The sequence below is a fragment of the Ochlerotatus camptorhynchus genome, unplaced genomic scaffold, assembly GCF_037179485.1.
Source record: "Ochlerotatus camptorhynchus isolate MF236.1 unplaced genomic scaffold, CSIRO-AGI_Acam_v1.1 ptg000105l, whole genome shotgun sequence".
NCBI lineage: Eukaryota > Metazoa > Arthropoda > Insecta > Diptera > Culicidae > Ochlerotatus > Ochlerotatus camptorhynchus.
In genome coordinates, this window is record NW_027040595.1 from 4,073,693 (window position 1) to 4,086,677 (window position 12,985).

At 38.5% G+C, this 12,985-nt stretch overlaps 1 protein-coding gene across 2 annotated transcripts in view; it reads right to left on the reverse strand.

Annotated features, from left to right (window-relative positions):
• Nucleotides 1-238: 238 nt before the first annotated feature.
• Nucleotides 239-12,985, reverse strand: part of ReepB (Receptor expression enhancing protein B) — a 29,545-nt gene continuing 16,798 nt past the window's right edge. For both annotated transcript variants that reach the window (XM_065219574.1, XM_065219575.1), the window contains 3 exons: nucleotides 1,233-1,465; nucleotides 1,068-1,167; nucleotides 239-789 (listed from right to left, as the gene is read on the reverse strand). In XM_065219574.1, the coding sequence (XP_065075646.1) occupies nucleotides 710-789; nucleotides 1,068-1,167; nucleotides 1,233-1,465 (413 nt within the window). In that variant the 3' untranslated portion in view covers nucleotides 239-709. The remainder of the gene's footprint in view (nucleotides 790-1,067; nucleotides 1,168-1,232; nucleotides 1,466-12,985) is intronic.

Genomic DNA, 12,985 nt, shown 5'->3' on the forward strand with positions numbered 1-12,985 from the left:
TCCTGTCTAATTCAATACGAAATTTTCAGTTAAAAATATTTGAACATACTATTCGTGTGTCTTTTCATTCAACCACATCCCTTGTAATGTAAAGCATAATAATCTTAAGTGCTGCTTCATGCTATGTTCTCATAGTTTCGATTTAATTTTTGCATTGTTTGACCATCAATCAATCAGTTTGAATTGCATGCTGTGTGTGTGTTCAACAAATAATGACATGATGATATGTCACTTTCAATAAATAGGTTCCATGACAGTGTTCGAACCATGTACTAGTAGACGGTTAAGGCAAGTGTGCACTGATGCTTCTGCTGGATAGCTGTTACTTCAAAGATTGTTGTTGCTGCTAACCAGTAAACTAATATTCCTACCATCCCTTTTAGTATTTGTCACGTTCTATTTTTTTCCGGTACCAATCTTATAATTCCCTAACGAATATATAAACATATTGTACAATCAATGCGCAATGATGCAAGTATTTTGCTGACTTGGGCAACAAGGGGAAAATGCCTAATTTGGATTGAATAGTAAGCAGCTAGCTAAGCTGCGCATGTGATGTCCCTATAATTCGGCCCGACAGTAGAAATGAATGAAATTTCGAACAGAAGAAGAAAATTGGCAGGTAGTCTCTATACTATAGGGAAAAATCTTAAATTTATAAGAATCATGCTACGAAAAACCTATTGAGAGCAGATCGGAGTGGATTGTTTTAAGACAGCTTCTTGGAGATCACATCGCCGGCCACCTGCTTGATCTTGTCGGTGGCTTGTCCGATCAGATTGTCCGCGCCTTTCGGAAAATACATTTAAATTAATTATTTTGCTATTATTGCTGGTTTATTTCTTTGCGATTCTTAATCAGTCGGTAACTTTTAAAATGCCCCGATAAACTGATTATTTTTTAGGATTATTAAATCTACGAGTTCAACTGATGAAGAATCGTTATCTTTTTTATTACGTGCATATTAACGGAATACAATTGCCTTGCAGGAAGAAACTTACCAGAGCGTTGCATTTGTGTATGCTTGTTTGCTTGCTTGGAAGGTTCTCTTTGCGTGTGTTACTTACTTTTTTCGTATTTCTTGAAGTATGGCAGGATGACCTTATGGTACATGATGGTCGATCCGTTGTTCTCGATTGGAACCATGCACCAGACGAAGAAGACGCACTGTAATGATGCAAATACATTCGTCAGTAGGACAGTTTTTAAAACATAAATCAAAAGCAATTCACCTTCAACAGCCAGTAGAAGGGGATGATCTGCACCAGGAAGAAGGAGACATGCTCAAACACGGACAGAACACCGTAGATGACCCAGTACGTGAGCCATCTGGTGTCGTCCTCCTTTGTGCGGGTTTCGATCGCCTTCATCGAGATATAGGCCGGATACGCAACGCCGATGGCATTGCACAGGATCTGTGCAGCATATCCGAATGCCAGATAGAGAACCACAATGGCTACACCACCTGTAAGGATAAGAAAGATGTAAGGAATTAGAGCTCAATGTTGCTATTTGACGGTAACTTCATGAAATGGTATGTAAAATTTGATTAAATTCTCCTTCGAATTTCCATGCAATTCACCTTTAACGTGTTGAAATTCTGCTTAGAATTATCTTGATTTATAATTTGTTTATTTTTCAAGGATAATTTGCCGTAGCTTTGCGGAACCGATATTCATTGTTTAGATTACAAAATTACTTAAAACTAACGTTAGTAAAGCGGGGGCCGATTACTCGCGGCTATCTCGAGGTTAGGGGTAACAAATTGTAACAAATGGATGGCATGGTAGCGATTGAGAACACTAGGCGACATACTGATGGAAAAGACAGACATGGGGGTACACCGATGGGCAGCTTGGGGGAGTATAACATGACACTAACTACTAAAATTTAAAATACTCAGATCTATCCGTTTTAAAAACATATAAATTAAATTCCAATAGTCGAGATCGCATAGGTTGTTTTCCAAGGGCCCTGCCTGAGGGATCTTGAAAGTTCTGCATTCTTCTGAAAATTGCTTTGGAATTCTCCTTAGGATGCTTATGGACTTATCCTCAGAATCCCTTAAACATCTCTAAGGGAACATCCATTAATTACGTAGCATATTTTAGACAATTTTAGAACCCTCGCACCTCGCAGCATATTTAGCTATATTCAATACAAGGCCGGTCACAATTTCTGAAACTCCCCCCTCAAATGCTACGTCATTTGTGGATGGTCCCTAAGAATTCCTTTGTAATGGATAACATCATTCGAGCAGCTTACAATGACGTTTCCTACCACTCGACCAGCTTGAAAAATCTGGAGTTTATTGCTTCATTTTAAATATTTAAATCACATTTTCTTTAAATGGTAGCAGGTCGTCCCAAAACTGCTCGTCAATATGATTAGTTGCAACCTTTGGTATAATTCGCAGAATTCCCGGGTAAGTTTTTTTTAGAATTAACTTAAAATTGTCTTTCGAATTTCCTAAACTAATTTATCTGGAGCTCTTCTCACTTGAAATATTTCTCACAATTGTCTTGAACTTTTTGTCAGTACTCCCTTGGAATTTGTGTCAGTAATATCTTGATGTTTTCCCTAGAATTCCTTTCTATGCTATTTTTAATTAAATACCAAACATCATTTGAGCAGTTTAAATGACGTTTTATATCACTCAAACTTTGCCGTGGAATAATATTTTGAATGTTTTCTTATATAAAGTCGGGAAAATAGGATCTTATTTATGCTAAGCTAGAAAAATCTGGAATTTATTGGCTCATTTTCTAAAATCGCTGGTAGTCCAAACTGCTCAACAGGATGATTAATTAAGTGTGAATTTTATAGATAGCAAAGAAGAACAAATCATTTTTTGCTAAAACACGGTAGGGCACTGTACTTCTACTAAATTTACATAATTTTCTCCTCAAAGTGAGGGAATCCAGTACAGTCCAAGAGTCTTTCAAATTGTCATCGAAATCGAAATTCATGGGCCTTTTCCATTTTTCCACGGTAATTTAAAATTCCCGACTCTTTCCCAGGTACAGGGCTGTTACAAGATTTTCTAAAATCGATCCGCGAAATCCGCGATTCCTCAAAATAATTCCGCGACTTCAAATACTAATCCGCGACAAAAAAAAACTGTTTTCATTGCCTAAAAATACCATTTGTATAATACTACATGGTATTTCAAGCTTATAGCATATTAGATTTTTGCCTTATCTCAACTTAGTGTTCTAGTACTTAGTACTTCAACTTTCACATTGAGAGCTTTCTATGCCTGTACTATCCTATCCTCAATTTTCCAACCCCAAAAATTAATAGACCGGACGGGAATCGAACTCAGTCGCCTCCAGCATGGACTTGCTTTGTAGCTGCGTCTTAACCGACTAAGCTAAAGGAGTATCGTTTGTAAACTTAAAAAAAATATTTATGTATAGATTCTATTGAATAATACCGGCCTAGATTTGATGAAACATTATTTAAAAATTTATGTATTTTCATTTGAAATGCAAATTTTCTTGAACGTTGACCTTTGCGTCTCTGACGTATTTTGGTGTCCTAAATGTTGTAGTTAATTTGGCTCTAGTTTTCTCAATTTTTGACCGATTCAAACCAAACACCCTGCACATAATCGAGAAATTGCCAGAGTTTCATAAGTCACACTTATTGGTCACGTCGTGGTTCAGTATCTACACGGATATTCATTGGGGTATGCCGAATCGTATTCATGTGACTGTGTGGAACGACTTATTACTATGTATACCGGAAATTATAGGTTTTCCAAATCGTCCAGGACATCAGTTGATTTGTTCTACTAAATCAACCAAGACTACAATAATGTCTGTAGTATCAAAAAAATGTCCAATCAGATTCAAAGTGTCTATGTGGATCATGCATGATCTATTTTCGAGTAATCTAGATGTTGTAGGTTCTTCAAATCGTCCTGGAGTTCAGATAATTTGATCTACTAGATCAATCGAGATTGGGACAATGTCTTTAGTATCGAAATATTTCCAGACAAATGCACAGTGTCTATGTGGATCATGCATGAACTATTGCCATGTATACCAGATGTTTTAAGTTCTCCAAATTGTTCTGGAGTTCAGATGATTTATTCTACTAGATCAACCATGACTGGGATAAAGTCTGTAGTATCGAAATATTGTTTGGATTCATAGTCTCTATATGGATAATGTTTAATTATTTTCACGTATACCAGATGACTAGGTTCTCCAAATCGTCCTGCACTTCAGATGATTTGTTTTACTAGATAAAAAAAACTAGGATAATATCTGTAGTATCAAAATATCGATTTGGAAATCCTAGAACATTTGGCATACACGGAAATAGGTTGGCATGATCCACATAGACACTGCAATTTTGTTTGGGCATATTTCGATACTACAGATATTGAATTAGTCTTGGGTGATCTAGTAGAAAAATAATCTGCTCTCCAGAATGATTTCAGAACCTATAACATCTTGTATACGTAGCAATAGGTTGGGTACAATCCACATAGATACTTTGAATCTGTTTGGACATATTTCGATACTACAGACATTATTGCAGTCTTGGTTGATATAGTAGAACAAATCAACTGAACTCCAGGACGGTTTGGAGAACCTAGAATATCCGGTATACATGGCAATTACTCGCATATATACGATTCGTTTATGATTTGACAACGAAAAATGCTATGTTCATATTGGAAATAAAAAAAAAACATGATAATGTCTCACATTGGACAGATCTCCGGTGTGACTTATGGAATTAAGATCATTTCTAGATTATTTGCAGGGTGTTTAGTTTGAACCGGTAAAAAATTGAAAGCCAAATGAACAACAGAATTGATGACAGCTAAATAATACGGGACAGAAAGGTTACAATGAATTCCACAATTTGTGTGACAGTACATCATTCAATTCGCTATTTTCGCGACATCATTTAATGTTTCCGCGATTTTCGCGACTGAAACTTCAAATCCGCGACAAATCCGCGAAAATCGCGAAATCCGCGAAAATCGCGAAATCCGCGAAATTTGCTATATCCGCGCCTGTTGTAACAGCCCTGCAGTTATCCCGGTTCACTTATCACCCTTCCAATGTGGATGATTTTTCAATGATTATGTGTTTCATGCTGAGCCGTTTTCGTGTGCATTCTTTTGCAACAGACGAGTGAGCGGTTGGCAGAGAGAATCACTTATTTGCTTCCTATAGCTTCAAATATAACTTCACATATGACGTTGAGCATGAGCATGATTGACCGCCCACGGTTGCTACTCTGTTATTGCCAGATCAGCTGTAATTACACAGAGAACCAATAGACGATGCTAGACTAGAATTCATCCTCAATGTGTAAAAACTGGTGATCTCAAACTAGGCAATACCAGCGCCGGTCGCGCCCGAACGCAGGTCAAGAAAGGAATGGGTAGGAATGTGTTGACGTGACACTTGCTTTGATAGAAGCCGAGGAGTCCAATGCACTTCCACGAGGAATCACTGGGATGTTAGGTAAGAGGGTTGAGTTTGCAGCAGGGTTCGTTTTGGTAAATGATAAGCTGCATTGATGTCCGATCATATAACACGAAGGAGCTTGGGATTGAACTCACAGTCTTCTGCTCAGTAAGTAAAAACGTTTGCCACCAGGCGAACGAGCTCGTTTCTAATAATCGAGTTGCTGTTATTACCATGTAGTCATATTAACAAATAAAATCTTGAATGTGGATGGGCCTGAGATTAGACTCATGATGTTCTGCTCAAAGAGCAAAAACGGTCGCTCTAAGGACACCGAGCCCTTATATGACATCATACCGTTACGCGAGTTGTTGTAACCATTCAAACCCGGCACAGCCAAACCGACGATCTTTCAAATTCGAAAACTAAAAGTTACGAAAAAGCACTTAGACCTTCATTAAGGGGGTAATCCCAATCTTTTGCCTTTTTTCGGCCTGTTTTTCAATTAATTTTTTTTCAAGGAAAATGAATAGTAATGCGCCTAACTCTTTGGGATTCTTGTTTATTGAACATTAAAGTTTACAAATAAATTTTTTTCGACATAAAAAAAAAGACATTATTGACGTCACAAAATGGCGGCAAACAGACCCCTGTTCGCCGCAAACGCCTGGACGGGCGAAGACTTTTCTCTGGAACGACTTCATCTGAAACAAATTTCGTGATGAAATTAATAATCTGCATAAGATTCTCTGGAGCTTCTCCCGTTGGCAGCAAAAAATCTTGCAAATTAACAAAATGGCGGCCATATAAAAAAACAGGCGATTTTTAGCCCGCTTTTTTGCAGCTTTAAGGTGCTTCAAACAATGTTAAATGTTAATATTTTTGGCTGAAAGTGGGAGAAGCTCCAAAGAATTTAATAAGGAACAAAATGCGCAAAGATTCAAGTCAATATCTCTTATAGTTTCTGAGAAAAATCGCCCGATAAAAAAAAATGTGGTTTCGAGAAAAACGCGTTTAAAGTTTTGACTTTAGTTAAAACCATTTTGGGGGTTCTTACCATTAGTCAGCTATGCCTGGACACCGAATTCGCTGATCGGAAAACGGCTGGGGGGATGAAAGTATATAGTCTAAAGTACAAAAAAAACGTAAAAAAAAAGATTTGATTTTTTGAAAAAAAAAAGATTGGAAATACCCCCTTAAGTTCCATTTTCACGCGACGTTCAATGTTTCGATTTGCTCTTTACGTATTGTTCAGGCTATCGTGCCTATTTACATTATAGCAAACTATGACCGACGTGACTATTGTTTAAGCTCTGGTTAAACAAGCTATTCAAATGAAATTACGTTCTCGAAACCAGCCAATAACATATCATAAACTGGATCAAGCGTGCGTCATTTCTAAACATTCCGCCCAAGATCTATAGTAGTAGCCTGGGGTGTTTAAGCCTCAGAAAATTCCAACGGCGCCGACTGTTATTGAATCCAGGCTCTTTGGAGTGTGAAGAGACTATGATGGGGATTATGAGTATTTTTAGTGGAATTCTAGGGAACTCTAAAACAAATCTGAAAGAAGAAATCTGAAAGAAGGAACTCAGAGGCTCGCTGTGACACTAACACTTTGACAGCTCTTCACTGATTTCCAGCAGATCACTCATGTTTGCTGTAGTTTTCAGTAAAAAAAAAAAACAATTATCGATGAACATTTCAAAAGGTCCTATCTGCTTTGATCGATTTTCTCTTTCTACAATTCCTCAGCTGCAATAGCACGACATCTATTTGTCTAGCAGTGGTATCAATAGAGAAAATCGATGAAGAGAATCGATCAAAGCAGATAGGACCTTTTGAAATTTTCATCTAGAATTGTTAGCTGATTTTCGGCAAAACTCATGATTTGCTAATCTTGTTCCAGTAATCCGTTTTGCCGAGGTGGGCGACACATCTAAATCTCAATTTTAGATGCTCAAAAAATCTCACACTAGCGAATCAGTCTTCGAAACATCTTCTTGCATTTCTCGCATCTACTTGCATCGCACATCATCTTTTTGCAGGAAATTTTCAGAATCGTCATCAATCTTCTTTCTATCTACTCAGCGTGCGAGCAGCTAGCCACAGCACAACACAATCTTTCCTGCAGCGTAGATAGAGTCCACCCCCCCCCCCCCTCGCGTTTAGATGGTTTCCAAATCTAAAATTTGGTGTGTGTATACTAAGGAAAAGCAATATATTCAAGATTAAAAAAATATATTCGACATATCGGACTTGGAATATTTATTAACAGAATTCTATTAATATAGGGGAAATGGATGTAATGTCGGCCTAAATGCCCCTAATTTGGGCCCATAAATAACTTCAACAATCGACTAAATTTTCAATAGCGACCAAAAATATCCATTAGTACCGTGTCCCAATGCAATGGCGCGTTCATCTAGATAAAATTGATTAACAGCAGATTTTTAGCGATTAATTCCCAATTTTACCGGTTCAGTGGGCACTAGACTGATGCAAAATTTCTCATTTAGTAAGAAATTTAAACTCATTTAGCAAGAAACTGACTTGGCACAAACCATTTGAAGTTTATACTAATTACTAATTACAAATTACTAAGAAAAAAAATCACTACATCGCTTTACTTTAAAACAATATATCTGTACTTGTAGCAAATTTGATCAGATACAACTTTTTTGAAGACCTTTTTTCGATTAATTGTAAGGAACAAAAGCTATTTACATTAACTAATTATGTTTGTATTACTCCATGCGTGAAGTTATCGAGTTGTTAGTTGGAGTAAGTTGGAGATGCTTAACAACAAATACCAGACTTAAAGTGTTCATTTGATACGAGATACCCCTCACCATCCCTCCCCAACAGAGGAGTTTGATAAAGGAAATGATCAACCCGATTCGTGCCTTCCTCAAAATTGACCTTTGCTCGCTTTCTACTCTCTGAAAATTGAATATTCACAGTGCCGTGCTCTAATCTCCTAATCTATCATATAAAATGAACAGTTTAAGTCTGATATTTGTCGTTAAGTTTCTTCAACTATGTAAAAATTATTTGTTTATTTGGTAATACTATCAACAGATCGCACAGGGCCCCAATGATAAAAATAATTTAGCCTAAGTTACACAAGTATTTAACTCTACTCTATTAAAAACTCACAGAAGGCCATGAATTCCACAGTTTGTACTATAGTTGGTACGACGAAAAGGCAATCTTATTAATGAGTTATTTCTCAAACTACTCTTGCCTGTATAGGTAGATTTGCCAGGGACAGTCAATACTAGAGAGGGTCATGAAGTAGTTCGCCTCCTCGTGGTGTGCCGTGGAAACGTTAATTATCGAACCCAAGGGAGAGATATTGCGGCTAAACGAACTACAGCAGAGTAAGGACGCTGGAGCCCCATCCAGCTCGTCCCAGGAGGTCGATAGTCCTGCACAAACCCTCGTTGTGCAAAGACAGGAGTGACACCGGGTTTTTAGAGTGCTAAGCACACGCAGCTGGTAAGCGGTCACATCTGTCCTGTGTTGCCGTGGACAGTTGGCTGGCTATCACGTCTGCTCGAGAACTCAGGCGAACAATTAACAGCGAACAATAAGAGGAAGGCCCTGCACAGCTGCTCACTGTGCAGTAGCGAGTGTCACGTCCGTGACACACCACCAGTGTATGTGCCATAGCGCAACCGGCCCCCTTCCATGATGCAATGCTTTCGGGCGGTTCCGGGGAGGGCACGGGCCAAGAGCACAGGGTAAGGTTTAGTGGGTCGGGAGCGCTACTTCTCCCATCCCCACATCCTGAGCTATCTTCTCAGGTGTCTTGGAGCAGATTCCCCCCTGTACAAAAAAAAGGTCTAGTATAAGAGAGGAGCTGACTGACTGGTTTTGAGCCAAACAAACTGTCAAAGCCAGAGTCAATCGAGCAGCGCCTATCTTGATTGCATTGGCAGTGTTGCTAGAAACCACCCAGACATAGGTTGCCAAGGCAGTTTGTTTTGAATCCGCTCCTCTCTTATATAATGGAGGCGAACCAGCATCAGGCTGAAAGCCTCCTTAATAAAGATAAACCAATCAATCAATCCTCTCTTATACTACACCCTCTCTAGTCAATACGCGCACAGAGCACATCAGAAACACAGAGAGCACTGGATGTATTTCTTCTGACGCTGAGAGTGTCCAGCCCTATGAGCTGACATCGATTTTCATAAGGTGACAGTTCAAAGCGATTGCGCCATGGAAGATGACGCAGGGCCCAGCTAATAAACCCGCGTTGAACGCTTTATATCCTATCGGATCCATTTTGGTAGAAAGGATTCCAAACTGCTGATCCATATTTCAATACCGATCGAACAAATGCACAGTATAGTGATTTCAAACAGGAAGGAGGGGCATAGTGAGCTTCCTGTGCTTTAAGCTTGGATTTATTATGTTTCAAGACAAATGAATTGGTCATGAATCATTGCAATGGTGATTGTTTTTTGATCTAATTTCCGTTTTTGATCTAATTTCCGTCCTACTAAGCACAACTCGCGCTTTACCTCTATTTTCTGAACGAGTTTAAACAAAAAATGGAATATTTCTGTCAAAGATGACTTCTAAATTTATTCACCTTTCCATACGTACCGTTGGATTTGATAAAGAGTTACAAATTGCTGAGATATTATTGTTTAAAATCTAATACTGCTTCTTGATTCTAAATTCGTTCTACGAGTTTCAATTCCGTCCTAACGCATTGAAATGCCACTAGATTTTCTTCGTCCTACGGATAAACGTAGAAAAAGGGGATTCGCTAGAAGCGCTTCTTTTGTTTTGAGAACAATGAGCGTAAATATTCATACAATGCGCTCTAACAGGATTTATGTTGTAGCTAATGAACTAACGTATCGGAACAAACCTATTATTGATTTGTGCACGGTGAAATCATTGATATAATTGATCTTTTCTAATCGATAGAACGGAAATGGGCGATTACGACGAAGTAGCGCTCTACCCTATTGAACCTACTACCAATTAATTTGTTTCGAACAATTAGAAGTTTATGACTAGAGGGCGGGATGCTCATTATGCCCCACCTGTTCACTATGCCCATCTTACCCGTACACGTCTTTTAAATCTTTGGCTACGTGGAAAATCAGTCCATTATATAAGAGACGTGTCTACTGAATGTAATTTTGGAATCCAAGATCACCCCAAGATCTGTCTCTACTAATACGAACACCCGACAAAGAATAGGTGTGGATATGCGGACGCTGGCTTCTTGTGAATGACATTACAGCGCACTTATTCGGGTTTAGCAGCATCCAAGTCAAGGCGAATATATATAGCTAAGAAATTCGCATCGTGTGGTTTCTATTTTCCAACATATTTTGAAATCGTCTGCATATGATAAACGAGGTCCTTTTAGTAAAATGTTCATGTCATTCAGGTACAATAGGCAAATTAACGGACCCAGATGGCTACCTTGAGGAACTCTAGAAGAGGCAGAGAAAGCGGTAGAGAGGCAGTATCCAACCTTGACGTTAAGACGCCGACCGGTCAAGTACGATTGGAACCAATCAAGAAAACAGCCGGTTAAACCAAACCTGGCGAGTTTGGCAACAGCGATTTCGTGGTTGATTTTGTCGAAAGCGGATGACAAATCTGTGTAGATAGCGTCGGTCTGCAGTCCTTCAGACATTCCGTCAACAACACGTAGGTAGTGAAGTTGAGGAGATTTGTAGTAGTTGATTTTTTCGGCATGCTGATCTTCGGAGATGAACTGCTTGCATTGGAAAAATAGGTTCCAGCACCAGTAGTTCGAATACCCCGGTAATTGTCAACGTTAGTTTTGTCACCCTTTTGTGGATAGGGAACATAAACGCTGTCTTCTATAGCGATGGAAAGGTGTCGGTACGTAGTGAGAGTTGAAAGCTGTGACGTAGAAGTGTAAGTTAATTATCGATACACTTCGTCACCAGAATATCAGGAATTCCATCGGGTCCAAGTGAAGTTGAAGATTTCAATTTAGAGGCAGCTTCGAGAATAATGGAGTCATCAACATCTATCATTATTAGTGAGTCAAGTCACCGATGTCCTATGATTATGCTCAATCAACTGTTCAGCAGGCAACATGTCACACTGCAAAATACAGGGTTGCCAACAAAACAGCTGCTTCAACGTGCCATAAGATTATCAATCTCTCAAACAATTAATAAATATTTAAATTGACGTTTGGCTGAAAAACAATCTTCTGCAAAGTTTTAGCTGAGAAAATTACTTAGGGTTTTTGATCTAATTTCCGTCCTACTAAGCACAACCCGCGCTTTACCTCTCTTTTCTGAACGAGTTTAAACAAAAAATGGAATATTTCTGTCAAAGATGACTTTCAAATTTATTCACCTTTCCATACGTACCGTTGGATTTGATAAAGAGTCACAAATTGTTGAGATATTGTCTAAAATCTAACACTGCTTCTTGATTTTAAATTCGTTCTACGAGTTTCAATTCCGTCCTAACGCATTGAAACGCCATTAGATTTTCTTCGTCCTACGGATAAACGTAGAAAAAGGGGATTCGCTAGGAGCGCCTCTTTTGTTTTGAGAACAATGAGCGTAAATATTCATACAATGCGCTCTAACAGGATTTATGTTGTAGCTAATGAACTAACGCATCGGAACAAACCTATAATTAATTGGTGCACGTAGAAATCATTGATATTATTGATCTTTTCTGATCGATAGAACGGAAATGGGCGATTACGACGAAGTAGCGCTCTACCCTATAAGAATAGCTATAGAACTGTTTAACATTGTATTAAAGAAAAACTTCAAAAGGTTTGTGCCAAGTCAGTTTCTTACCAAATGAATTCAAATTTTGATAGGCTAATCAGAACCCGGTTTGGAACCATTTGAGCACTGTAGCACCCTGGTAATAAATAACTTTTGGGGCGTCTTGCAACTGATAGAGAAGGTAAAATTGTAATCTGAACTCAAACCTTCATTAGAAACCCTATTGAATCGGATGTCCGGATCGCATTCGGTGTGCCCATGACCCATAAAGTGACTAAAAATCCCGTTGTAAAGTTACAACTACCTCAATTGTAGCATATTTCCGCCGTACCTTATTGTACAGCTGTACACTAATGTCCTCAAATTATAATATACAGACACGTGATCTGGCATAGACAAACATCAGTATTGAGTATACCTAATAGCTGCAGTCTGGGGCTACGTTCTATTGAAGTCATATGCAGAGAATTTGGTTCAGATTGAAAAGTCGTTTCAAGCGGCATGGCACCGCATTCCTTGCTTCGATTTTACATCATTAAAACCAAAAATATACGTATAATTGAAGTAAGTATGTACTAACAGACTGGCGGGTAAAGCACACATATTGTTGAATTTCACCTTGCCTCCTTCTTCGCATATCACTTGACATTGAAAGTACATACACACAACAGGTGGCTTGTTAACCTAAAAAATTAACGGTTATATTTAGAATGATCTTTATACCAATTCCATTGTTGCTTCTCTGCTTTCAGACCGGGGTTATTTTAACACGATTTATAATTATGACAA